Source organism: Seriola dumerili, unplaced genomic scaffold, assembly GCF_002260705.1.
Source record: "Seriola dumerili isolate Sdu_G_001 unplaced genomic scaffold, Sdu_1.0 BDQW01000011.1, whole genome shotgun sequence".
NCBI lineage: Eukaryota > Metazoa > Chordata > Actinopteri > Carangiformes > Carangidae > Seriola > Seriola dumerili.
The window spans coordinates 5,729,325-5,757,032 of NW_019174266.1; the positions used below are offsets into that span (position 1 = coordinate 5,729,325).

General features: G+C 39.8%; 2 protein-coding genes across 2 annotated transcripts; one reads left to right on the forward strand and one right to left on the reverse strand.

Annotated features, from left to right (window-relative positions):
- Nucleotides 1-1,236: 1,236 nt before the first annotated feature.
- Nucleotides 1,237-10,306, reverse strand: ppef1 (protein phosphatase with EF-hand domain 1). Its single transcript, XM_022747189.1, has 19 exons — nt 10,252-10,306; nt 9,964-9,975; nt 8,869-8,892; nt 8,515-8,642; nt 8,326-8,386; nt 6,539-6,702; nt 6,326-6,440; nt 5,579-5,625; nt 5,256-5,422; nt 5,126-5,162; nt 4,820-4,969; nt 4,089-4,240; nt 3,757-3,997; nt 3,483-3,668; nt 3,240-3,382; nt 2,758-2,864; nt 2,495-2,658; nt 1,559-1,643; nt 1,237-1,463 (listed from the first exon to the last, which is right to left on the reverse strand). The coding sequence occupies exons 1-19, from the start codon at nt 10,304-10,306 to the stop codon at nt 1,237-1,239; spliced, it is 2,265 nt and encodes a 754-aa protein (XP_022602910.1).
- Nucleotides 10,307-13,842: 3,536 nt separating this feature from the next.
- Nucleotides 13,843-20,179, forward strand: LOC111222891 (retinoschisin-like). The gene is made up of 6 exons (XM_022746791.1): nt 13,843-14,150; nt 14,544-14,569; nt 14,883-15,009; nt 17,210-17,351; nt 18,246-18,441; nt 19,095-20,179. The coding sequence occupies exons 1-6, from the start codon at nt 14,096-14,098 to the stop codon at nt 19,245-19,247; spliced, it is 699 nt and encodes a 232-aa protein (XP_022602512.1). The 5' UTR covers nt 13,843-14,095; the 3' UTR covers nt 19,248-20,179.
- The last annotated feature ends 7,529 nt before the right edge of the window (nt 20,180-27,708 follow it).

The window sequence follows — 27,708 nt, forward strand, 5'->3', positions numbered from 1 at the left end:
GGTTAATGCCTTCAGTGAAGTCTGAACCTATTATTTACTCAGGCTGACAGGATGCCTGCGCCTGTTTAACTGCTCTCACCATTTGGTAATTATAGTGGGCAGGATGCCAGAGGAACACACATGTGGACTGAAACACACAGAGTAAAAACACACACACAAATTGCAAGTAGTCTAAAAAACAACAACAACAATAACATTTTTATTCATTTTTAGTCCAACAGTTGAACACATACCAGCTGAACCCCTGACTTCAGCAGCAGCTTTTTTTTCCAATGCTGAAGCCTTCAGTCATCAATACTTGCAATACTACAGTACTGAGATACAACCTGTGTCCACTTTCTTAGGGACACTTGTGCAACTAATTGCAACTGAATTCAACAGCTCTGTCATTTATTCCACCTTAACTAAGTTCATAATGCTGTTTTTTTTTTGTTGACATTGTCTGAAATGTGTAAGTTCAATCACATGTTCATTACTGAGGTCATAGTTAAAGGGGGTGTTATACTGGACTACAATCAATTATATTGACAGGTGTTTCTATTTTTCATTAGGCCTATGTGTTTCTATTTTACATTATATTCATTATATTATATTTCTCCTACTTACACACATAAAGGAGGCACAATATTAGAAACATCTCTGAGTACAATCCAGTCCAGTACAACACAGCCACTAACTATAACCTCACTGCTAAAACATATGACTTAATTAACACCTCTGGGACAGTGTCGGAAACGCTGAACATTATCGGCATTATTAAAGCAGACTTCGGGGCAGAACAGCTGTATTGGATTGTGCTGCATTGCACTGGTACTTCTGTTGTTCACGTGTTTCTCAGAAGTCTGCACCTGCACTAAATCAAACTGCACCTAAAATATGTGTAGCCTCAAGTCTGTTCAGATTATTATGGTTGCCCTTTTTTCTAGCATTTTTTTTTTTCACTTGGTTGACGTTTGCTTGGGTTTGTGTCCTGTGAACCTCTATGCTCAGGACTCTATCTGCTACCAACATCATCTTACTAGATGGTAACAAACTCCAGTTAATACACCAACAATTGACAAAATGTACCAATAATTGTAGGCACATCACCAACTCTCTACCACTTTTTAGTGTTCAACTGTCTAAAGGTGCTTAAGAAATACTAAATTGTGTCTTCTTATTCCTGCTTTCTTTCCTCCATTACTTTCTCTGCTGATCATGCAGGACTTCAGCTATTTAATGTTCAGGTTTTTCCCTTCACGAATACTTCTCTCCATCAATCTTTCCGTTGAGTTGCTGATCCTTGTTGTCCAGTTTGTGTACCACTCTGAAGGCCTCCAGGAACTCGGTGAAGTCTATACTGCCGTCCTTGTTGAAGTCGATACTTCGCGCCAGGTCATCGATGGCTCTGTCGTCGATGTCAACGCCCAGGTGGGCGCTGAAAAGACGCCAGGTGTGACGAAACTCCTCAGTGGAGATGAGACCTGAATGTAACACGTGCCACCCACGGACTTAATTTTGAGGAATACATTTCAAATTACTGAAACATTGTCTCCCAAGAGATACAGCTGTTATTTACCTGAATGGTCTTTGTCAATAATGTTGAATATTATCTCAATGTCTGTCCTGTATCTGAACAGAGTGTCAGCCAAGTTTGGAGTGACCTAAAAGAACAAAGAGAGAAAAGGAAAAGTAGATAGAAGTCAGACAACTGAGCCTCTTAATGTGATTATTAGCAGCAGTGAAGTACTACATTATAGTACTAAGAAGTACTGCAAGAGTACAAGTAAAAATTCTCAAAAAATGTTCAATAAAGGGAAGTATTATTATTATTATTATTATTATCCAAAGGTACTCATTCAAAAATGTAAGCAGTATTTGAATTTTCTAAATAGTCTGGATGTGACAGAGTCTGTAGAAGAAAAAAAGGGCACCAAAAAGTTTGGACTGGTAGTGACTCCGGACGCTGATCATCTAAAAGATGATCAAGAGAAATTGGAAGCACCTGGGCTAAATTTCAAGTGTCATGGCAACAGGTCTGAATACTTATGTCAGTGTGATATTTCAGTTTTCCCTTTTTAATGAATTTGCAAAAATTTCAAAAATGTAGTTTTTGCTTTATCGATAAAGGCTATTTAGTGCAGATTGATGAGGGGAAAAAAAAATATTTGATTTTAACATGAGGCTGCAACATAACAAAATGTATATAAATTGAAGGGGTCTGAATACTTTCTGAATGCATTGTTTTCATTCCCATATATTATTTCTGCATGTTTCGCTACATGCTGAATAAATAAATTCTTAAACTGAAATAAAACCAATGAATAAACTGTCATCAATATTTAAACACTCATGATGCATTTTAAGCAAGTAACTATAGTTATCAATAAATGTAGCGGAGTAAAAGGTACAATGTGCACAAGTATGAAATCTCCAACGATTAAAATACAAGGTTCTCAAAGCAGCAGTACTTGGGTAAATGTAGTTGGTTACTTTCCAGTGCTCTGCTTCTGACCTGAGGCAGAGGAATCCCCGCTTCCATATCCTCGAAGCAGGACTGATACTCCACACTGCCATCTGCTGCCAGACGGGTTAAGTGTGGACGGAGTGTCCTCCAGGGCAGGTCCAGTCTCAGCACAGACTCCAGCACCTGAGCCCATTCACTCACTGACACATTTCCTGAAAAAAGATATACTTACATATAACAACTATACGTGTCTACCTGAGTTAAATAGATGTTCATAAGAAAGGCAAATAAACCGGGTGGGTAAAGGTCACCGGTGTTATTCTGGTCGTGCTGCTGGAAGCCTGCCATCAGCTCAGTGCGATGGGAAAACAGCTTCTCTTTCAAGGCCTTGAGAGCCGAGCCTTCCGCGGCTCGTACCCTGCAAAGACAAAGTTAAACACGAGTCATTAACCAACGACTGAGCTGTCTTACATCATTTACAAACATCTATTGTCATTACTGATTAATCTGTCAGTTATTAAATCACTTTATCCATTAACAATTACGTCTATAAAATGTCACAAAATGGTGAAAAATGTCTATCACAATTATAAAAACAGACAAATACAGGAAATCCTCACAGTGAAAAGGCTGGAAAAAGATGATTAATTACCTAAACTATTAGTTTATTGCCAAAAAAGTTGTTATTTATTTGTCTTTAAATGAGCTGATCCATTAACTGACTAACTGCCTCAGTGCTACGACACCCAGCTGTGGTGAATGTGACCGGTTACACTCCAGACACCTGCCGTACCTCTGTGTCAGGGTGAGTTTGCGTGTTGTGCGGCTGACTTGGTACTGGTAGAAGCGGGGAACCAGTTCTCTGCCCACTTTGATGTAGGCACCACGGTTGCTTCCCTCCTCATAATAGTTTGATGCTGAGAAAATAGTGATCACCTGTAGAGAGCAAACAAACACGGACACATTTATTTCTCCAGACTCCAGACATTTGGAGACTTTTGGACAATTTTAAATCATTTACTGCGTTCCCATCTACCTGTCCGCCATGACAGAGCTCGTATCCCTCCTGTTTGCACTCGTGGGACCTGATGAGCAGCTGGAGTCCGTGTTGGAGCAGGAGTCTCTGGGTGACATCAGGGCCAAAGTAGCAGCCCCCTCCTCTGAATGTGTTGGGACTGCAGCCTTCTTGGGTTTTAGGGTCACTCCACAATATATCCACTATCTGCAGGAAAGAAGAAAGCTGATAAAAGACGCAGAGCACATCACAATGGGGCAGAGTTGAACAATATTCATTCCTCCACTCCTCTGACCTGTTTCCATTCTCGTTCATGTTGCGGAGGTAAAGGAGGGGGAACAGAGGACAGAGAGTCCAGGAAAGGCACTTGGAGGACATTGATATTGTAAGGCATGCTGGGAGAAGACGGGCACGGACGAGGCGAGAGGCACGATGGCGTTCGAGGAGAGCAGAGCGAAGAAGAGGATGAGGAGGATGAGGAAGAGGAAGAAGTGGAAGCTGCGCTGTCTTGCCGGCTGAGCCCGCATCGCCTCTTTCTTCAGAAAAAAAAAAAAGGGGGAAAGAATGAGGGTCTGTCATTTGAAATGTAACATCTGTAAGCATCTGTGGGCTGCTGTGCTGTCAGACCTCAGGTTGGGAGTTCTTTGGTTCTTGCTGTGGCTGCGACTGCTGCTGGGACGAGAGCTGTCCGTCGATCTCATCCTTTTTGCCTGCCTGCAGGACTGACCGAGGTCCAGCTGCTCCAAACTGCGTCTGGGAAACCTCAGGGCGGATTTCACCTGGGAGAGCGGAGGAGGGAAGACAGAAATAAAGTGAGAATAAAGGTACTTGTCTAAAAATAGGTTCAAACAGACTCGAGTCTCTGAGGATAGGGGGTAACGGACAAAATGTTATACAGATTGTAAAGGCAAATTGGTGATTTGTGATTGTGGAGCACACAAATGAAGCTGACTTGACTTAAGAAAATGTATATATATACAGCAAGGCAAGCACAACTGCTTTCTGCTTCGGCTTGTTGGTAATCCCGTCTTGGGTTAGGGTTAGGGTTACACAAGCTACTAACAGGCTGTTGAAGAAAGTCCAACATGTAGAAGACTAATAACCCATAATAATACTGATAACACATCATTTGCTCAGTAGTTGGTAGAAACCACAAATAAATGGAAAGAAGCATGCCTCCAAATGACTGCTATGGTTGGATATGAACCAGCTGTTTGCTAACGTGTGGTGGCTGTGAATCTGTGCATTTTCAAAAAGCGTTTTTCTGACATCTAGTGGCCCAAACTGATTATTGCTGTTAAAAGAGCAAGTATAGAAGTCGGGCGGAGGGTGAAGGTTGGCTGCTTCATTCCACTGACCTTGTGCCTGTCTATGGAGCTGAGGAAGTCCAGGTCAGTCTGGTCTGATATCCCTCCATGAACGATCAGGATCTTCCCGTCAATCACTGTCGCGACCGGCAGAAGGCTGAAAATGTCCTGAAACAGCTGGAGGATCTCACGGCCGTGAGTCTGTGCACAATGACACACAGTAAAAAAACAAGAAGTAGAAGAAGAAGAAGGAATTCATTTCACATTGCAGCCATTATCCACCCGGCTCTGCCAGCTGTGACAGTCTTCAAACCTGCAGAATGTGCAGCAGTAGTCTCGTACATGACTTCACTGTACCTTGTACTTCTGCATGACTTCTTTTGTGAACCCATATCTGAAACAACAACGTAACAACATCACACAGAGACACTTCTAAACCTAGACGGATAAATATTTTCTTTCACTTCAACTCCTTTTTACTATCCACCTTAGGTTCATTATGTGGTCTTCGTGGTTTCCTCGGTTCAGGTGCATGTAGTCGGGGTAAAGCAGAAGGTAGGCGAACAGGAGGATGACCACTTCGATTGACTTTTTCCCGCGGTCCACAAAGTCCCCGTTAAACACATACGGCGTCTCCGCAGAGGGAAGGCCGTTCTGAACAACAGCAACATGCAACGCAAAGTCAACACACTGTCACAAATGTAAAATCAGAGCTTAGAGACGTGGCTGTCACAAACATTTGCTCGTTTAAATCTTTTGTGTATTGACTCTAAAGAAATTTGTTGTATAGAAAAAAATATATTGATTTACCTTATAAAATATGAGCAGTAAGTCGTCAAGGCGCCCATGCAGATCACCTGTACCAAACGATGGAAAATAAAAGCAATGGAGAAGCCTGAATGAGGAATCCTCATGTGTGTGTTTCTTTTGTTGCAGCCACAAGTATTCTTGAGTTTAATTAGATGCGACTCTGCAGGAGGAGGGAGCCGCGGAAGTGGAGTCAAGTGGCTTATCAGTGTGCAAATAAACAAGGCCTCCTTTCTTGGAACGGTGCCATTAATATACAGTGAACTGTATTTAATACACATTTACAGACATCAGCGATCATTTAAGCAATAAGCAGGTCATTCATTTACTTAGCGGCTCGGTGTACTCTATGTAGCAGGTGCACACTCCTTTTCTTCCTCCTTTGCAGGTATTCTGGAAAAAAAAAAGGCAAACAATTTTAAGTTAACAAGTGAATCTGAGGCCATGGTCTCCCACCACATANGGAGGGAGCCGCGGAAGTGGAGTCAAGTGGCTTATCAGTGTGCAAATAAACAAGGCCTCCTTTCTTGGAACGGTGCCATTAATATACAGTGAACTGTATTTAATACACATTTACAGACATCAGCGATCATTTAAGCAATAAGCAGGTCATTCATTTACTTAGCGGCTCGGTGTACTCTATGTAGCAGGTGCACACTCCTTTTCTTCCTCCTTTGCAGGTATTCTGGAAAAAAAAAAAAGGCAAACAATTTTAAGTTAACAAGTGAATCTGAGGCCATGGTCACCCACCACATATAGTGATCTCTTTGGTGTAGGATGTTGACAAGTGGATGATGTTGGGCATCTGTTTCAGGAGTTTTTTGGTCTCGTACAGCAGCTGCAGAACATATCTGGCATGTAGAGCCTGTGTGGAAGAAATATAATGAGTCCCCCCGAAATAAAAAATAAAAAACAGACAATCAAAAGCGAGAGCGAGAAAGACCAAAGACACGCAGTCGGTACCTGCTGCTCCTTAAATGCACTGAGCAGGGCGTTGGTGTCAGAGATGGAGAGAGGAAACGACAGTCGGGGCCCGGTGTACGACTCTGGAACAGGGATCAGGTTGTAGCAGGTCTCTCTGTCTAACCAGGGGTCCACCACTGGGTCCAGCAGCTGGGAGATCAAGTCTGGAGGTCACAGTGTGTGGAGCTGTCAACATACTGAGCTCAACACTTCATCTCACAATGTCTTTTGAGCTTCATAAACACACATTCTTATCTTGTTCAAGGCACACTGACTAAATCTCTCTGATGGCAGATCTCACAGTAAACAGCCATCGCCCAACCCTTATAGATCAGGTAAAAGTAAAATCCCCACACTGTTTCATGCTCCCATTGTAACTTTAAATACTGCAATGTTTTGATCCATCATGGATCTTGGTCAGACATGATGAAGATCAATGAGGGGAACTCCACTGATTTCATCCATCAGAGTCTGTTTGCAGGTCTTCATGGCTCCAGGTGTGCCCAAGGTATGAATTCAATCGTTGAAATTGTATTGTGGGCAATTTAAGCATCAGGTTTTAACAGGGAAGAAGAAAGTATAGAAAAACACTTGCAGCAATCAGACTGTGTCTTTAAGTAACACTGATGCAGTCAAATCTTTAGGAAGGGAAGAAAATGAAGTGTTTACCGACCGAACTAAAACATATTCCATATACAGATTTAATTTGTAGTTCCTTGTAATAAACAGCTTGACACAACACCACGTCCGGCTCTGTGTGACCTCACTGTCGTATTAAAAGACCACTCCAATATGCTAATGAAAAACCGATGGCCTCTAATTTATGCACACAAATAAAGACATGAACAGAAATCTACCTACAGGCCTATTTCTATTTAGTAAGTCTTTTGTCAATTTCCACCCTTAGTGTCTATTAACTGGCTTCTCTTCTGTCTCTCACACACGCAAACACACACGGCTGCTGTATATAATAAACAGAGACAACAGAGTCTGGGCTCTTTGCATCACTGACTCGATGTAAAACTGATGCGCTGTGGATGCTGCAATAAGAGCTGACCTAAGGATTAGCTTGTCAATGGAGCATTGTGCTTTTTAGCTGGATGAGTGGGTCAATACACACTTAAGCCACAGCTGTGTGAGTGCAACACACCAACCATCACTAGCCTCCACATTCACAGCAGTTGCTAAGCAACAGGGTATATGCAATGGGTTTTCTAATCTAGACCAAAACACAGTGGCATGAATAACACTGGTGATAATTTGATGGAAGGAAAAAAATGTATATCTATATAAAAACACCTTTCTGTGTTGGAATATGTTCAAAACAACAACCATTAAACACCAACTAATGACTGGTTGAAATTACTGTATTTTCAAAGTTTAATCTGCCACTATTTATATTTACCTAACAATCTCTTGAAAACTCCATTCTTTACTTGTTCAGTTTAACATTATAGCGCACTAACCTCAAATAAAGCAAAACAATTATGTATACAGCTAAAAAAAATACAGAATATCATCATAAAATTTAGTTTCAGTATGACTGAAACACACAGAGCCCTGACAGTGCTATTATGAGTGAGTGCTTTACACTTTCAGAGCAAAATAACAAAGTAAAATGAAGTTCATGTATTTAGAGAAAACATGTGACATGACATCCAAATGGCAGCACTGTTAAAGTAAAAGAATATTTTCTAAAATAAAATCAATTTTACTCAGAGTTTTCAATTCACATGCTACAAACTAATCTACGTTTCCTGTAGATAAAAAGATTTTTGGCTCCTGACCTGGTCCATTTCCGTTCAGCTGAGTGAAGTTGTCCAGCATGAAACTAAAGAAACTGGAGAGCTGAAGACAGGAAAATAAAGTATTTAAACATACACGAAAATCAACATAAATGTGTATTTCAGTTTATAAGCAGGGTGGGTGTGTGTGTGTGTGTGTGTGTGTGTGTGGGTGCCTGCGCTGACAGTCACCTGTAGCTGATCCTGTTCTCCGGCGTATTCAATCGACTGAAAGATGTTCCAGGTGTACCTGCGTCTCATCTCAAGACGGGCCACATAGCGCCGGTACCATCGCTGGATCAGAACGGCTGCCTTCATAGCTACAACAACAAAAAAATCACCTGTTACATTTTATTCAGCTGAGAGACGTGTTTGAGTCACATACTGTACATAGAGTGCATGTATATGACATGTGAGAGTCCAGCATTACTAACTGTATCTTTTCACTATCGGGTGAACATGTAAAACTGTAGTCTGCACAGAGACGCATGCACACTGGGACTCGTATGTCGCAGACTGATCTTGAGAGATGAGCAGGGTCCTTACTCAGAGCCGGGGTAGGAGTCTTGACTGTTCCATCTGTGAGAGGAAGACAAAACTACAATTCAGACCAAGACTCATAATTGAATAAAATCATGTGCAAGGCAACACACAGACACACACAGTAAGAGAGATAACAAGACACAGGGGAGGTCACGAGCAACAGCGGGACTGGAAAAACAAAGCAAATTAAAAGAGCCTTCAGGAGAAACCGCACCAATTAAATAGAGGAGAGGAGACAGACTGCAAAGAAAGAAAAAGCACCATCTGTCAAACATCTGCTGTCTGTGTATGTGTGTCTGTGTGTGTGTGTGTGTGTGTGTGCATGTGTGTGTGTGTGTAACAAGTCTGAGGAAAATGTACAACTGCAAAAAATATTATTATTATCACATTCCTACGACACAAAGTGATACTGAGATGTGTGAAATAGAAAATCACAATGCTGCCACGACTAAAGCTAATAATACACTGTTTTAAGGAGCACTTCCTAAATTATGTTGCAAATTGCTTCACCGAGGAGATCAACAAAATAAAAGGGAGAGGAACACCAATACTTCAGCAATAAAAACATAGAAACAAACAAGAGGAATTATGTTATCTTTAGTATTTAACAGGGCTCAAGTAATAATTATTACTTGAGTTCACAATTTCAGAGGGTCCAAGAAAATGTCTTCAGATGTGCAGATATTTACATGTGAGAAGCTGCAAACAGAGAATATGTGACATGTTTGCTTGCCCTGTGTGTATTTTCTTGTTGACTTTTGTGTTTTGTGCTTTAAGGTATGTATATATTGTTGAGTTATGTGGCATTGGCTCATGCTACTTGTCCATATATACATAAACATTAAAGAAATAATGAATGGAATGATTAATCAGTTATCAAGATAGTTGCTGAATTTGTCTATTATTATCTTGTTTCAGTTCTAGTTTTCAATCTGGACTGAGGAGAGGACAGTTGATATTTGAGGATCTATACTGTGATTTCAGTGTGTGTAGGTTTTAAATGTGATTTGTGAAAGCAACTGAAACTCTGTGTAAGGAGGCAGAAATAAGAGCTGCTCTGTGTTCTCTTTTATTAGGTTTTTCTCAAATCCCCATTACCCACACTTATGTCTGAGCTTGCTCTCCAATTAGTATATAACACCTAAGGCCCCATTTGTGCTGAGCTTATCTGTCTACACACCAGGTGTATGAACATGCCAGCTCAAATTTGATGCCACTGTGTTTTTTAACACCTCTCCCAACAGGTTAAAATGTCAAAACCTCTCAGCTGACAGGACAAAGAAAACATGAGTCAGTCTTGGATGGAGCATGATTGGAGAAACAACAGCGGCTACCTGCCTTTTGAGCCAGCAACACTTTGTGCGCTCCACTGCAAACCAGCCACACCTGTTTCCACTCTTTTCCCTTGCGTTTCCGTGGCGACAGAGGTGCCACATCCCATGATGATCGGCAGAGAGGTCCCAGGTTCACAAACAGGTAGCAGTGGGTCACATCTGGCTGGTGGCATGTGAGGATGGCACAGGGACCTGATAGAGTAAGAGCACGGCTGTCGTCATGCTGCATCAACCAGTGAGTGTGTTTCACTCTCTGCTTCAGGGTTCACTTCAGCCAGTCTCACATCACATCACAGCAGCAGCTGGTTCACCACCTCTCTCAGCTGCAGTCACAGCACATGTCAGTTTGCTGTAGGTGTCAGGGTAGATTCATAGATGAACATGGTTGTAATCAAACTGTGTAATACAGATATAAAATCAAATTATGTGGCATGTATGATAAAGATGTGTTCTTGACCTAAATTATCCAGTTTATCTTCCAATTTATTAAAACCCTTAATGATTGCCAGCAGTGTGCATCACAACTAGGCTTCAAAATACTATACTAATCTCAAACATATGCCACAATAACAGGAATTAAATTAATGACTGCTAATGCTTCAATCTCAAACAGCCCCTGCCTTTGACAGATAAAGGGAAATGAAAAAAAAAAAATCACGCCAGCGGGTAAATGTTGCTTATTGTGCATCATTTTCCTACAGGAACATATATAATCCAGACGTGCTTGTTTTGCGCATCCGGGGCAAGAAAAAAAAAATCACCAGTTTGTTTTTGATGGTTCCTACCTGCAGCTTGAATCCGCGCGATCCGGAAAACATGAATGGGACACTGTAATCCATGTGATGCACGAAAAATAACTTTAAAAAAAAAAAAACTCGCAGATAAAAGGTTACGCTACATATCCTCTAAATGACTGCTAAGAGAAAAGGTTTGAGTGTAAAAGGTGATACAGAGACGCATGGACGCTGCAGGGGGAGAGCTTCAAGCGCGCGGAGGAGGCGGAGGTGTCGTCACCACATCACATGTGGAGGAGCCGCTGTTCCGCATATTCCCCAGGTAACTGCCACCACGACTCACTTCAACAAGTTTCCAACTCAGTCAATTTGTGCGTTTTGTAGCTTCTGTGCCACATGTATCGTTAATTTGACCTTTACGCCTCAGAAGGAGGAGGTCAGTGACGCTGTTATGGGAGAACCGGTGGCCAGGAAAGTGGGTTAGGTTTAATTCAAAAGTTGTTTCTGGCGCCTTTTAATGGCTGTTGGAGGGTTATTCAGACCCAAACCCACTCCTCATAGTGGAATTGGGTCCACATGTGTGGCTAAAGTAATTAAATAGTCTAAGTAGTAATTTTTTTAATGAACAGTTGTTCAAGAACCGGTCACATCAAACTGGAAATTGGGATTTGAGAGCGACAGACTTGCCGTCATTTGAGGAAGCAGTAGCTAGGTCTCATATCAAACCCTACTTTATTTTGTAGGTGTTGAATTCCAACTTCGAAATGCAGACCAGACGTAACTGGATTTGACCAGGTAGTGAAAGTTCAGTCTACCTCAAATTTTTAAACTTTGTCTAAAGACTTCAAGTAATAAGGTGTGTCCTATTGGAGCCAAAAACCAGTAAAATGACCTCAGCATTTTAAAAATGCACCATATCTGAGAAATGCAACCAGAGAAGCATGTACATAATCTTCCATAAATCATTAACTGGGTAAGTAATATTTTACTTCCTGACTTGGCATCACCATGCAAAACTTTTGAATAAAAAAGGCAACAGATTAAAAGAAGCTCTTTTTAATATTAGATAATAAAATAGTAAAATTTAGTTTAGATCAAGTCCAACTCTTCATGCAGCAGCCCTTGTGCAGATCTTGTGTTGTATAAGTGTGACAGCAGCGTTGATCTCCTGCAGAGTGATGACTTTCACCCTGTTTGTTTTTGACAGCCGGGAAGCCTCCGAGCTCAGCAGTCTGAGCAGGACTGGTCTGGGAAAACCGAGCCGACTGGCCAGGAAGTCTGGACTCCTCATCCCTGCAGCCGGACCGACCTGCAGAAGAGATGAAAAATCACAGGTGGTTTTTGAGTATCACTTAGGAGCAGAGGACTCTTTTCATGGTCTTAATCCAAAAGCATTGTAACCTGCACTAAAGATTTTTGATCTACTGTAGTGTTAAAGATCTTCCTATGAAAAACCATGAATCTTTTGTTAATTTCTAAAGACCATACATCCACATAAGTTACTGCTTTTGCTGTTCTGACCTCTTTATGAGCTCTGTAGATGCGAGTGGAGTAGCCTCGACTTCTCTTCTTGGTTTGTGCAGGAATCCTTCGTGTTGCTTGGACAGAAGCCTTCATTTTGCTGTCACTTTTGTCTCAAACACACACACACAGAAAAAAAAGAATTTAAATTTACAGCAGCTTTTTTTTCACATATATATACATGAGGCCACTAGTAATGAGAGCAGGGAGGCAAGAGTGTGCGAGGAGTAAGACGAATGTTTTAATGAACGCAAATTGAAAACGGCTTTGCTCAATCAGGCTTAATTACACCTGCCTTTAAAACCCTCTGTGTGAGGTCACACGCCTTCAGCCTGAGCATCTACAGTCCAGAGAAAAGCCATGATCAAATACAAACAGTCACTTACCCATTTTGATCCATGTTTTCCATGATCTACTTCAAAATGCAGAAAACTATTTAAAAAATATAAAAACACATGTTTTTTTTAAATCCCACTTAACCACTTAAATCATTTATAGTCTTATAAGAACAGATAGATTCCAGTATGTTTATATGAGAATTTCACCTCCATGATGTCTGGAAATGTAATATTAATTTGTTATACTATGTCTTTTTTAAATCTTTTCTAGGATGTAAAAAATATCAAGAGGTAATTCACTAAATGTTCTATCTACAAGTGAAGCAGGTTTTGGTGATTGAAAGGTGTTGTTTATCTTTTGTTAATACATTTTGATCTTATCCATGAGATAATAGAAGATATTAATCATGGCTGCATTTTGCAAAGAGAGTGGAAGTGAATTATTTTCTTGTCGTCACTGGAGAGAGAAATTCATAGAGGTTTATTATTTTTTAAAGATTTTTTTGGCACTTTTCTCTCATTTTACAGTAAATTCAGAAAATCTCTGTGAGAATTTATAGATTACTTTTTGTAGATTCAAGTGTAGAGGGGATGTTGAATTGCAAGCAGATTTTATACTGGTGTACACTTGTATTGAATACTTTAATGGTGTCTAATGTTCATGTGACAATCATCAAATAATTCTGGTGTAAGCAAAAAATATTGAATGACTCAATTAAATATGCAGTTATGCCAACTAACTGCATGACAACCTTTACATATTTTTTGCATATTTAAACTTGAACATGTTACAACAGATATGCATCTATCATGTAATTTGTTTTATTTTTATTACAATATTAGATTTTTTTTTTAACATGACAATATAATTGGCAAAACCTTGACCTTCTGGTCAATCATATGGATCACAAGGCCCAGCATAAGCCATCACCACCCTCTGACCAATCTTCTCTCTCACTGACTCTGTTACACACACGCAAACACACACACACAGGCACACACACACCACAGACACACACACACCACACACACACACGATCACTGACCACACTGGCCTTATGTGTTTGTTTTTTCCGCAGGATTGTTTTTAACTTGACCCCTGTTCGTGTGCAGTGATTCCCAGAATGTGTGCTGGTGTTGATGGTGGTGGGTGAACAGCTGCAGGAGGGGCTTTGTCAGATAAGGATGGCATTAGGTAAGGCCATTAGTGTCCTGTGGATTATTGTAATCCAGCCTCTCTATCACTTCTAGCTTGGCTGCTCAGTCTGCGGTCGGTCTCGTCTGGTTTGAAGCAGGTTGGAAGATGGCTCTCAACATGCAGCGTTTCCTGCTGACCCTGCTTCTTCTTGGGGCTCACGGTACGATTACAGTCTTAATAGTCTGGTCCTTGTGCTGCTGTTGAGTTATGAACCTGTAATCTATGTTTGTAGATATTTGCCTCAGATTTAGTATGTGGTAAATTCAGAAAACCTCTGAAACTCTAAAAAAAAAAAAAAAAAATCTCAAATGTCGAACAAGTTCCTCGCTTGTTTCTTTCAGGATCATCCATGTTTTTGTTTGGTGACATTATACTCGATTCTCTATGTCTGTGTTGTGTTCATTTAAACTGTTTTTGTTTTAATGTAGTTACACTGACAGATTGAGGCACAGACTTTGTTTGCTAGAATAAGCGACTCGTCTTTCTTTTCCCTCTTCTGCGCTTCACCGGCTGCCTGGACCTTGTTTTATTTTCTGTTCATCTGCTTGGACAGTGTTCGTCAGCATTTATGCTCAAGAGGTACGAAGAAGCCTCAACAACACAGCACAACTGTCAGAGATGATTTCACTCTTAAATCAATACAATTTGCATAAAATGTAGTTGAAACCGTTTTAGATCAGCCACAACAGAGCCATGTTCAGATTAGAGTTTGTTCAGCTGTTGTTTGTCAATGTCAAATGAATTTCATTCAATAAAACCCTGGAATTAGAACCTGGATTAAACAGTTCAATCTAAATATATAGCAATATTTATGTATTTATATACTTTTCGTATTTCTGACAATGTTATGTTAGAAGGCATCTATTGAATGTTGTCCGTGTGTGTGTTTGAGACGGGTGTGTCCGAGGCATGGACCAGCAGGTCTTGCAAATGTGACTGTGAAGGAGGAGAATCCCCGACTGAGTTTTCCTCCATTGCGTCCGGCTCTTCCATGGTGCGAGGAGTGGACTGCATGCCAGGTAATGACCATTAAATACAGTTCTCTCTCTGAAAAACACACACACACAAAAGGTGTTTTTTTTGTGCCAGTAAAATGAATGATTTTCATTTAGTGCACTTAAATCTCAAACTGATTTTTTTGTTTTGGTTTTCCTTTAGTGTAAGAAATGACACTTTACCACACACTGAGCAGGGATTTCCACTCTGTGACCCACTAATTAAGTGACTTTTGATGAGTGCATGATCAAATTGTACCATTGAACTAATAATAGTACTTACAACGAGGAGTAAATTGTGACGGGAGGGTTAGACTCAGATCATGAACATGCAAAGCTGTTATTATTCTTTAATGGATTTATTTTGGTTTATGAAAAGTCAAATTATTATAATATGAGACACTTGAGAGGCTGAACCACCAATTTTTTGGGCATTTTCCTTGACAAATGATTTAAACAAATAGTTAAGTTTAGCCAATAAAATTGCTGTCGGTTGACTAATTGACAAATCAACAAATCTTATAAGCTCTACCATGCAAATGGATGGACAGTTTGTGTGTGTGTGTGTGTGTGATAGAGACAGAGAGAGGGGGGATCTGTATATGTACATGTACACGCATGAGTGCATTAGACTCCAGATTTGACACCACAGGGAAGACATGCTCCACTGGACATCCTCGGGGAAGGTGATGCAGATGGAGAGAAATACCTCCGCCAAGGCAGCACAATCCTCTAAATTCACTCTTTCAATAACAGAAAGTGTGGTTTGCGTCTGGATCTTCATCTCTGTCAAAACACATAAAATATAGACAGATATGGACAATCATGGGATACATGTGCTGAAGGTCATATTCAGGAAAACTCAGAGATGCTCTGTCTCACATGTTAACCCTGTACATGGATCCAGATGCAAACCAAAAACGACTCACTTGGAGTAGTTGAAAGTGAAAGTTAGTTCTTGATCTCAGAAACAGCCCTTGACAAAATAATCTCACCACAGCTTCCACTGGTGAGCCTGAGATATAAAGATCACACTTGAATTATGTCAGACTTGAGGAGAGGAAGGTGGCAGAGCTGGAAGGTGCAGTGGAGGGGTTTTCCTCTGTGAATCAATGTGTGTGTCAACTGAGCCACAAATCACATGGCAACGGGAGACGGAGAGGAGAAAGAAGTTCAGTAGATAATCATTATCTCAGAACGGGATGCTCAGATTACGGGGCTCGTAATAGACTGCACCAATCGCACAATCACAGAAACCGGTAATTATCCACCACATGGACCTGGTGATGAGAGATGATGAGTGAGAAAGACTCTCTCCTGTGCTGCATCAGACTTTATATCTCCTCAGTTCTTCGTGTGTCTCCCCTCTTGGTTTTCTCATGAATCCAGCAAACTCATTGTGTTTTATTTTAGTTGGGAAATACATTAGGGAGGACTTCAGAGTTGCTCTCGTTACTGTTATGTTATGTAAACACTTATCTGCTGACTGACTCACACAGACGCTGCTGCTGCTGTTGTGTGCGTTGTAATACTGGGATTAGACAGGATGTGACCCTGTGCCAGATAGGCTTAAGCCAGTAGTAAACAAAAGCGCAGCAGGCTACTTCGACTACAGTTTCACAGCTGATGCTTTTTTCTGAAACTTTAGGGGGAAAAAAAAACTCTCATGTGCAGCTCGCTCATCTCTCCCATTCATAAATTTCTAAATTTGCTAAGTCAACAAAGGACTCTCATTTGTTTGAATGTTAGTGAGAGGGCAGGTTGACAGATCAAAACATGAGAGCAACACGGTGCTAAAGCTGTGGAGAGTAGAACATGACCATCTGTTTGCCTGCCGCCCTAATGGACATCACTGATCTCTCGCTGTGGAGAATTAAACTGCAGGCTTTTAGTACGGGGATATGGATCACACCGGGGCTGCAAACAGCGGGGGCTTTGGGAGCAGGAGGGTGTGAGGATGGGAGTTGGCAGGGGTGAGGATGAAGAGAGAGGAAAGCATAGAGATAGACAGAGAATTAAGAATCCAGAGAGGCTTAGTGATGATCATTTGCTGGTCACGTTTCAGTGTTTTACCGCTTTAGCTGCAAGCAGATGTGTTTGTGTTCTCCTCCATCGGGGTGGTGACCTTGAAATCCTTGTAGCCAGAAAAATGATATTAACTAAAATAACAAAAGTGATTTAAATGAATGCATCTGTTATAAATTTGTCTCTGGTCCTCCTGCAGAGTGTCCATACCACAAGCCTCTAGGCTTTGAGGCTGGATCGGTGAATCCAGACCAGATCACCTGCTCCAACCAGGACCAATACACCGGTTGGTTTTCCTCATGGCTCCCAAGCAGGGCCCGTCTGAACACCCAGGGCTTTGGGTAGGTCCGGGCCAACATGCAGACTTTTCTTTACATTCACAGACAGTGATTTTTTTTTTCTAAACATATCTGCAGTTTTATCAACGTGTATCTTTAATCTCTGATAGTGAGGTTGTTGAAACCTATTTGTTTTCATTTGTAACTCACAGAATGTTGCTTTTAACAGAGATGGTTGTTCTCTCTCAGGGAAAGACCCTAATGAAAAAACATCTTGGCACTTACCATCTGTCAGGAACGGTATTAGAAAAAAAAGTTGCTCAAAGAAAATTTCTCATTACATAAGGTGCATTTGGTGAGGTTGACCTGCCAATATGCTCTGGCTTAAAACATTAAAATATAAATAGGACAGGCAAAATAGAAATGCTAAATGAGTAGTGAGGAGCTCTCAGTATTGAAAGTTTTTTTCCTCTAATATTATATGACCACCAATCGACTGATGTGCAGCAATCAGTGGGGGAATTGAATGTAAAAGCTAGATGTATTTATTTGTATGTGTGTGATATATTAATGGTAAGAATTAAATGCATAAATAAATTATAAAGTGAATACAAAACAATGTGTGCTAAAATGTATCCTTAGCACTGAATATCAAAAACTGTTGAATACCCCAAATGAGTATAAATTTAGCTGCTTCAGTGTCAGGGTCCCGGTATTGTACATGCTGGCTCACTGTCACACTGCCATGGGACAATGGTAATGTAATTAGTTACATATGTGCTTTTCATAATATGACAAGTTAAAACGTGTGCTGTGAAAAAGGGCCTACACTAGCTGTAGTTATGGGTCTTCTTTCTTTGGCTCTAATTTGTACATCTACAGTCAGACAATAGCAGCTTGCATGTGTGTCACACTGCAGTCAGTATTACAGTCAGTATGTGTGTGTTTGTCCACCAGCTGTGCCTGGCTGTCCAAGTTCCAGGACAGCAGTCAGTGGCTGCAGATCGACCTGAGGGAGGTGATGGTGGTGTCAGGGATCCTCACTCAGGGCCGCTGTGACGCTGACGAGTGGATCACCAAGTACAGCGTTCAGTACCGCACGGACGAAAATCTCAACTGGATCTATTACAAAGACCAGACCGGAAACAACAGGGTCAGTTGAAATCAGACACCACTGGTATCACTGGTATCACACCTTAGAGGGAAGATATGACACTGATTGTCCTGATAGAAATGCCATAACAAAACTTGATGAAATCTGTAATAATTTTGTTAATGACTGGCCTAATTCTGCAGACATAAAAAAAAACATGTCTACATTTGTAGATAGAAATGTAATTTTAATGTCATTATAATTGATTTTTATTTAGATTTTAAACACGCACTGTATTTCTTTCTGATTTGTGATGTTTGACCAATGCACTCTTGTACGGTAAAATCATGTGTTATCAAAGTTATAGTGCTGGAACAATTAGTGGATTAATCGATCAGTTGATTGAAGAAGAATAATAAACCATTTAATCATTTTATTTAATGCCAAACATTTGCTGGTTCCAACCTTTTAAAAGTGAGAATTTGCCAGGTTTTTTTTTTTTTCATTGTGAATTGAATTTTTTCCTAGTTTTGGACTGTTGGTGATTTGAAGACATCACCATGACCTTTTGCAAAAAGGTCGTCATCATCATCACTACTATTATTAACTGTAGTTATAGTAGCTTTAATGTGACAAGAGTATATTCGGACAGTATTGAGTCAGTCAGTCTAACATAAACAACATGCTGACCTTGTATTTCTCTCTGTCCTCAGGTGTTTTACGGAAACTCTGACCGCTCCTCATCTGTACAGAACCTTTTGCGACCACCCATTGTGGCTCGCTACATCCGCATCCTTCCCCTTGGATGGCACACACGCATTGCTCTGCGCCTGGAGCTTCTGCTCTGCATGAACAAATGCATCTGAACCTCTCCTCCCACTGTCCCCGAGGCCTTGTCCCAAAACCTCATCTGTACCTAAAGCCCCATCGTCAAAGAGTGTGCTCTGATATTACATCCACAGATTTGGCCCCCTCCAGTTATCCATACAAAACCACAATTTGAGACAAAAATGTTCTGTTTAAACCTTTTTTTTTTTTTTAAATACAAACAAAACAGTCTGACTTGTGATTTCATTAAAATATGTGTTTGATATGCTCAATGAGCTTTCATTCACTCCACTCACCATTGTCTGTTTTAAACCAGTCTCACACTGGGGGCTTTAATTTGGTGAGTTCTTAAATAGATTGTTCCATTTGCAATGAAATGGCATAAATTCAAAGCAATAATTAGGCATGGAGAGGGAGAGGCAGCGTTGCTATGGAGGTTGTATCCACAGGTCTGAGGCAAGCTCTTCCAAAACATTTGTGTCCTTTCTATGTCAGGTCAATGAATTTGTGTCTGCCTCTCCTGATATGTAATGGTAAACAGGGAATTTACAGCTTAGGACATCTCAGTCAGTCAGTCTCTCTTCTGTATTTTCCTGGAAGGGTAAGGCTGGTGATATCCTATATTTTTCTACCTGTCAGCTGATCAAACAAAAATACCAAAACCACCAATGAGCTGATCCTAAGAAAAAATATTATTTGTGTGGCCAAGGCATGACAGCTTATTCCTTAACTTTATTATGACTTGAGACTTGAAACTCTTTAGAACTTGAGACTTTTTAGGGCCACATCAGTATTTTGACAATTATTACAGTTTTCACAAAATTGCAGTTTACATTTTGTGACAGTTTCAGATTTTATAATGGGTATGTATTGCATGGAATGTTCAGAGCTAGAGTGGATGACATCAAACTGCCATCCCTAAAAAATCTTCCTCAAAAGAAAATCTGAAAAACTGTTTTAAATCCCACAATTTCCATGTACGTGTTGTTGTGTGGTTCTTTGCATGTGTGTACATGTCTTTCTAGGATTGTGAGGACAATTTTGGTTAAGAACCATTATTGTGAGGTCATTTTGGCCAGTTCTGAAAACTTCAAAGGGCTTTTTGAAGGTTAAGCTTAGGCAGTTTCTAACACCACGCACACACATACATTGACGGACACACAAACACCATCTCCACCATATAGATATTAACTGTAGTGTCTTCACCTGGTAACACAAGCTTTTTGGAGGATCTATGTTAGACAGCTCTACTGCCACACACGACAATACACACACGCACATTGACAGACACAAACAAGTGCACAAGAGCAGTTGCTGCCCAAACTTTCATACAACTGACTGTGATTGGCTTATTAGACTGATTAACTCAGGGCATTTTTTACTGTTGTCTATGTTGTTCTGTTCTAGCAGGAGAAATCACAGTAGCTTTATTGCAGATGAACTTCTGTTAGGGCATGTACATGTGTGTGTATACGTGTCTTGCTATGGTTGTGGGGACAAATTTACATTCGAAACCATCATTGTGAGGTCACTTTGGCCAGTCCTCACAGTTTCAAAGAGCTTTTTGAGGGATACCTGCAGTGACTGAGGTCAGAGTTAGGATAATTCTTTACAACATGAATGAAACTCAAAGTAACATCCTGAGATTGAAACGTGTATGATGGATACGCACCAAGCAGCAGGCACATTCAAAATTTCTTCAGGAGTTTTCTTGTACTTTAAATGTTATCGTCTACTGGTGCAATCCTCTGTAATTGTGTCATCAGTTCTGCTCCTTCTTGTTCAAACTTTCTGCATGATATAAAAATATGTTCAACTGAGCCCAGTCACCTGGATTTTAGAGTGTGGTAACTACGTGTCTGTATGCTAATCTGGCTTCGGGGACTCCCTGATGGGACTGGTCGGATCAGAGAGGAGGAACCTCCAACTCCAATGCTGGCTTCCCATATTGGTGAGGCAATGATCCTGCCAGTCCACACCACAACTGCAGCCATTCTAGCATTCAGAAGAAGAGCATTTAAGAGCCCGGGCCACACAACATTCGTGGCAGCTCACACTAGGCAGCTCTCCTCTGTACCTCCTTTGTGAACATTTGTGTGTAATTTGTGATTTGGTTTGAGATACTGGTAGTGATTGTTGGGGACTGGGCTAGGTTTAAAATTCTGATTGTACATCACACCCTTAGAAAAAGACTGTAGATACATTAGGAACAGGGGTGCTGCCTTGCTTGTCTTTTTGGTTGGTTAAGATAGTATAGTTAGGCTCTTTTGGTTCATCTTTCTTTTAAGGTTAGAAATTGAGTTTTGCAACTCTCCTAAGGTAGAGTCCTCTTTTCGTTATATTTTGTTTTTGATTTAAACAGCACCCATTTTTGCCCTGTTCCCCTACTTTAGCTGTCCTTTCCCCTTGTTTGTTTCTTTGTTTACTCATTTACCCTCCTGGTTATGCAATAAATTTGATTTACCAATAACACCTGGTTATATGTTGCTTCACTTTCCCCTAACTACAATCTGGGTCATAATATAAACACTGCCCATATACGGGGACTGGGAGGACGCACCATGACTGTCTTATATAAGGACGCCAAAAACAATTATGACTGCAATGAATTGAAACCTGGCTCTGTTAACAGTCCACAGTCAGTAAATGAAATACTCAGTGAGTAAAATTTCCCCAGGCTGTTATATCTTCTTTGATTGAAGAAATCAACTGCCCAGTACTGGACGTTAGTCCCATAGCATCAGAGGTTTTGACTTTACTTTCTCAGCAAAGTGGTGCCAAAAAGGGTTTATATCTTGACGCTTCATGTGAACAGTGCGACATCTACTGCCCAGAATATAAAATGGGCAAATACAAACGTTTGTACATCACAGATTGAATGCAAGTATAAGGTAAATTATGGTTATATTTTATATTCTAAGCATAGATGTATAGTAATTATTGTAAAAGCAAATCAAAATGTTTTGTAGCATCAAATGTGTCAATATCAGTCAAGTTAGGCTTTGGTGGTTGTTCTGTAAAGGTGCAATGTGTAAGATCTGGCCTGAACTTTAGTTTAAAATGGTCAAAAAAGGAATTAACGCTATCAACAGTGTGCGAAGGAGCCACAGTGATGATTTCATGATCAAGACCTCCATCTATTGTATTTCAGCGTTATCGACTTAAATCAGCTAGCCCCGACCTGTCCTGAGTTGTAATACCACTTTGTGACACTAGATGCTGCGTGACTCAGTGGAGCGTCTAGTCTGGTCTGCCCTCAGTCCCACGAAGAAGAAGAACTTCCTGCAGATCTTGAAGTTAGCTACAGCTCCGGACTAGCACCACAGAAACACAGAAATGGCTGAAGCTCCTTGTAAACGATCTCCATCCCGAAGGACCACTCCCGACAAGAAACCACGAGTAAATCCTGGTTTGGCTTCCCACTGCTGGAGACTTGAGAGGAAAGAGATGCAGTTTGATGCAGAGCTCGCAACTTTTACACCGGTGAGTAACATCTAATGTTAGCTCTTTAACGAAAAGTATCGTTAGTACAACGACTGACGAGCCTTTCGACAAACATTTCAAGTGGCATAAATGTGTGAAATTGATGCTGTCGACAGACGTTTTAGCAGTTACTGGAATTACGCCTGTTCCTGTTGGTTGTTGTGCAGCTAGTTATGTCAGTAACTTTAGGCTCATTTTGTAACTGATGACTGTAAATTGAGATTGTATGGATCCAGTAGACCGAGTGAATACACAATTTCCAACCTTCATTGATGTTTTTATATTGAAAATGTAGAGATTTATGTCCTGTATCACCCAGTTTTGGTCTCATTCTGATATCTTTTACAGTTTTTGAGGAAATCCCCCGTAAGTGCCAAGAGGGCTGTCAAAGCTCCCATAGACACCCATATTAAATTGAGCTCTGAAGCTCTTGCCCTCAACAGAGCTGAGGGGAGTTTCTAAACTGTGATAAAACTTCAACCGTAAACTGTAGGTACATATAAAAGATGCCAGTGTCTTTATTGAAGTCTTGGGACGGCAGTGGTAAAGTGATCTTTTCAATAGGGCAGTTTTCCTTCTATGATCCAATTTTCAAGCAGAAGTTTCATCTTTAAAGCTGGGGAGAGGGGATTGTGTGTGTGTGTTTCCCTACTCGACTTGGTGGCCACAGTCACCATAGCAACCAGTGTCTCAGCAGGTGCTACTGACAGTTACTGGGCAGAAATGGACAAAGCTGATCCTGATTGGCTAATTGCACTTATTAATTCTTAGCCTGTTAACTCAGGTATGAGAGCAACTTTAAGGTATATCACTGTGGTGTATTTGCGTGTATTTGCGTGTACTTGTGTGTACGTGTTGTTGTGTGGTTCTTTTTTGTGTGTGTGCATGTCTTTCTAGGATTGTGTGGACAAATTTGGTTAAAAACCATTATTGTGAGGTTATTTTGGCCGGTCCTGACAACTTCAAAGGGCTTTTTGAAGGTTAAGGTTAATTGACTGTGATTGGCTTATACATATACACAGTCCTACTGCTTTAAATACTCAAAAGCTCAATGTGTATCAAATTTGTATTAATCCACAGCTGAAAATGGTTCCCTGAAATAGTAATGTTTGCTAAAAACTACAGTCCTCAGCGGTTAAGATAATTACCTATTTTTTTTATATAAAAATATGTAATTTTGACCCTCTGCTTTCAAAAGAAAGTTTTTTTTCAGTATGAACAAATGGCCTTAGGAGAGTATTGAGAAAAGGACTAACACGTCATTTATTTTAGTCTTTTTATGGGAGTTGTTGACAATAAGAAAAAATCTAGAATAAAGCCAGACTTGTTCTTTAAATATGCCTGATGTCACTTCCTGTTTTCTCTTTTTGTTTGTAAACACTCATAATTTTTTACCTAAGGCACTTTTTAAAAAAACTATCACGGAATGAAAAATTAACTAATATTCAGATGTGGTTTTGTATTCAGGTTAACGCCTGAATTTTTTGCTATCATTTTAATTCAATTTCCCATGGTGCTTTGGGAATACATTTCCTTGATTAAATTAATACTTGTCTCACATCTATGTCCATGTTTGTGTCTGTGTGTACTACAAAACAAACATATGAGCCGTTCAAAAATGTACAGTTGGCTTTTATTATGAGACCCTATCATTTTTAAAGTAGAATGGTCAGTATAGATACACTCTATTATTTCTATTTACACCCTGTAAGAAGTGGGAAACGGCTAAAATGAAAAAAGAACTGATGTTTTACGAAACACATTCATATTTGTGAACAAAAATTCGTATTTTTCTCGTCTCAGTTCTCAGTGTATGTGACTTGCTGGGGGTTGAAGCCTCAATTTCCATTTGGAGTGAGTAAGCTAATGTAAGGCTTCAGGTCACTGGCAAGGCAAGCTTTGTCATCACTCTGTCGCATTAATGATATAAACAAACCCACGTCAGCAGTCATTTACAATCATTAGCAACCAGGATTTTCCATAATACACAACATGGGGCAGTTTTACCTGCCCTGCGTCATGTTCAAGGACAAATTGAAAATAAAAAATGTATTGCAGAGCAATGTCTTGATATTATATGTGGACACTTCTCTTGCATTAATCACAGTCTCCTGCTGAAAATCCTTATCTGTGCTATATTTGGCTCCAATTTAACCAGCCACTGATTTGGCTAGTACAATCTGCATCAGTCTGAGTCTCCTTCTGAATATTATTGCTTTCAATCAGCCATGTAGTCAATTGGTTCATTTGTTTTTTTTTGTGTGTTTTTGTTGATGATGTTGTTTTTTTCATCCATTCGACAGAGGAACAAAACATAAAATTCTCCAAACCAAATTCTCTCTTCAGTCCACAGATGTTTTGAATTTTGCACAAATGCATCCATCCTTAGAGGATACAAGTGAAATTGGAAGAAAAACTATGCAGTATACTTTGCCTAGGCCACAAATAGTGTTTTGTTCTACAGAACTCAGTTTTTTTTTAATCATCCACAGGTCAGTAGACAACAAGTAAATGCTTTTATGAACAACTGAGTTAAGTAAAATCATCCCTGATCGTGACTGTTGATGTTGAAAAGAAAACTTGTAATGCAAAACGAAATTCAGATTTACAAAAGGCATTTACAAAAACTTTGCTAACACAAGATTTTAAAATGCACACAGAAAATGTAAACAAACATTAAAGGATACATCTGGTGTTATTTCATATTTTTCTTATTGTCGACAAAGTCCCATGTAAAGACCGAAACCAGCCAGTGGTGGAATGTAACTAAGTACATTTACTGTACGTAAGTACAACTTTGAGGTACTTGCACTTTGCTCAAGTATTTGCATTTTATATGATATTATACTTCTACTCTCCTACAATCATTTGACAACAAGAGTGATAAATTCAGATTAAGATTTTACATAAAAATCATGTGATGGTCTTTAGTAAATACAATATATTGTTAAAGACTGAAACAGTAACCTTATTTGTGTATGACCCCTTACAAAAGCAGTGCCCACAAAAAGTGCCTACATTTGTCTATATGTCTATGAGTAGTTAGTATTTTCAGTAAAGAGCGACTTTTCTTTCCAAAGTTCTCAATCATTACATTTACTTGACTGTTTGAGGCCCAAAGATCCAAAATTGTATTCACAAAAAGTAAATACAAATTTATTTAGCTGAACTTTTTTTTCTCATTTTCTATCAAATGAATCATCTCATGACCCCTCAGATTTATGATGACCTGGAAATGACCCTGTTAGACAACAGGAAAATGGTGCTTACACACTGATGCAACAATATTGATAGCCAAATAATTTGTATAAGGAAATATCAGTCCTAGAAGTCATTTACTTTTACTTTTGAAACTTAAAGTACATTTACCTAATAACACTTCTGTGGTTCAACTTATGTAAGTCGATTCTGAATGTTCCACTTGTACTTGTCATGGAGTATTTTTAGGTTGTGGTATTTGTACTTTACTTTAATCAAAGTATCTGTCTGTGGCTCTCAGTCCCAGGCCCATTGGCTTTTACTGAAGAAGAAATCTTTAAAAACAGGTCACTTTTAGCAGATTTCATCATGTGTGTTGATAACTTTCATTGCTAAAAAAATCTAAATAATTTCCTAAAACAGCTGGCCAACGTTAAATATAGTATTTGTTGGGGACTATTTTAGCGCTCTGCTAAGTATTTATGGCAGCAAAGCGGTGGCTCAAAATAAACTCACTGATGTGCTTTTGGACAACAGTAGAGGTCTATGGTACAGAGCAATAAGCTACACCACAGACAATACTTGTTTGAAGCCTGATTCAGTGTTGGTTTTAGATTTCAATTTGTCACTATAACAAACACATGGAATATGACCAGACTTATCCTTTAAGATCTTAAAGGTTGTAGGTGAGGTATGCTTTTTTGCAGAGTACTCTCCTACTATCTTAAAACACTTAAAAATGTTGTATCAGAGGCTAACTTTTCACCAGGGCTGTGTGGTGATTACTTGCTGTTAAGGCTGTAGACAAAACCAACATGGCAGCATGGAGCTGGAAAAGCCTTTGTCACTGATAAAAGAACTGGAAAGCTGAAAATGGGGCTCGTTTTCAAATGATGACACCAAGAGTGGGACATGAAGTGAACTGACAATGTAAAGCACAGAGTCTACCAGTCTCACTCTGGCTGTTCTGCTACCAAACCCTGTTGACAAATAGCCCGACTAGTCACGAAACTTCAGAACTGATGTCATGAGGGTGATGGGCAGATTTGTACTAGGTGTCATTTTTTCCACTTTGGGCAACAAGTATTTATCAATATTTCTTTACATTTTGATGAAACAAACAGAAAAAAAGGGTAAAAGTAACATGATATAATGTGAAAATCTGTTAATAACATATCAAATTGAACAAAAAAGGACATTCACCATTATTAAATATTCCTTGTGACATATTGTATTATCAACACATAAATATCTATGCATTTCTTTGTGTCGAAACTAAAGCTCTTGCAATTACACATTTAATTCTATATTACCTTATAATATTCCCATATAGCCTACATACTGTGTCATTTATAGCTTATATCCTTGAATTTAAAACAAATAAATATTTAATAAATAATGTTGATATAAATCTTTCTCTTTTTTTTGTTCTTATCAAATATCAGAGCTTGAAAAACATTTGAGTTTATTGGCCACGGTGTGACAGCGGCTGTCAGATGTGTTGTAGTAGTGTCCTGTGAGCAGAAGATGGCAGCAAAGAGGCCACATGGGCAGTGTCTCCTTGTCAGGAAAGATCAGCTTATTCTGATGTTCTAACCTTGTTAAGTAGAGAGAGAATAATGTACAACTGATACAGTGCTGGCATCCCACAAGGGAGGGGGCCCCTTCCTGTCTCTGATTCCCTAAACGACACTGTTTACTGGTGTTTGTGTTTGGCCTGACAACATCTAGTCTTGGTAGATTTCAGAGACACGAGCATCAACAGATAACTACGTTTCCGAATGAGGACTTGATCCAGTGAAATAGGCTTTCATGTAA

Bases quoted from the DNA above. Each gene is read 5' to 3' on its own strand.
- ppef1 (XM_022747189.1), bottom strand. From the start codon at position 10,306: ATGGGATGTGGCACCTCTGTCGCCACGGAAACGCAAGGGAAAAGAGTG. The intron at 5,626-6,325 runs GTGGGTGACCAT...CGTTTGGTACAG, and splicing joins CAAAGAGATCACTATATGTG to GTGATCTGCATGGGCGCCTT. The intron at 3,383-3,482 runs GTAGATGGGAAC...TGCTCTCTACAG, and splicing joins AGCTCTGTCATGGCGGACAG to GTGATCACTATTTTCTCAGC.
- LOC111222891 (XM_022746791.1), top strand. From the start codon at position 14,096: ATGGCTCTCAACATGCAGCGTTTCCTGCTGACCCTGCTTCTTCTTGGG. The intron at 14,151-14,543 runs GTACGATTACAG...CTGCTTGGACAG, and splicing joins GCTTCTTCTTGGGGCTCACG to TGTTCGTCAGCATTTATGCT. The intron at 17,352-18,245 runs GTAGGTCCGGGC...TTTGTCCACCAG, and splicing joins CTGAACACCCAGGGCTTTGG to CTGTGCCTGGCTGTCCAAGT.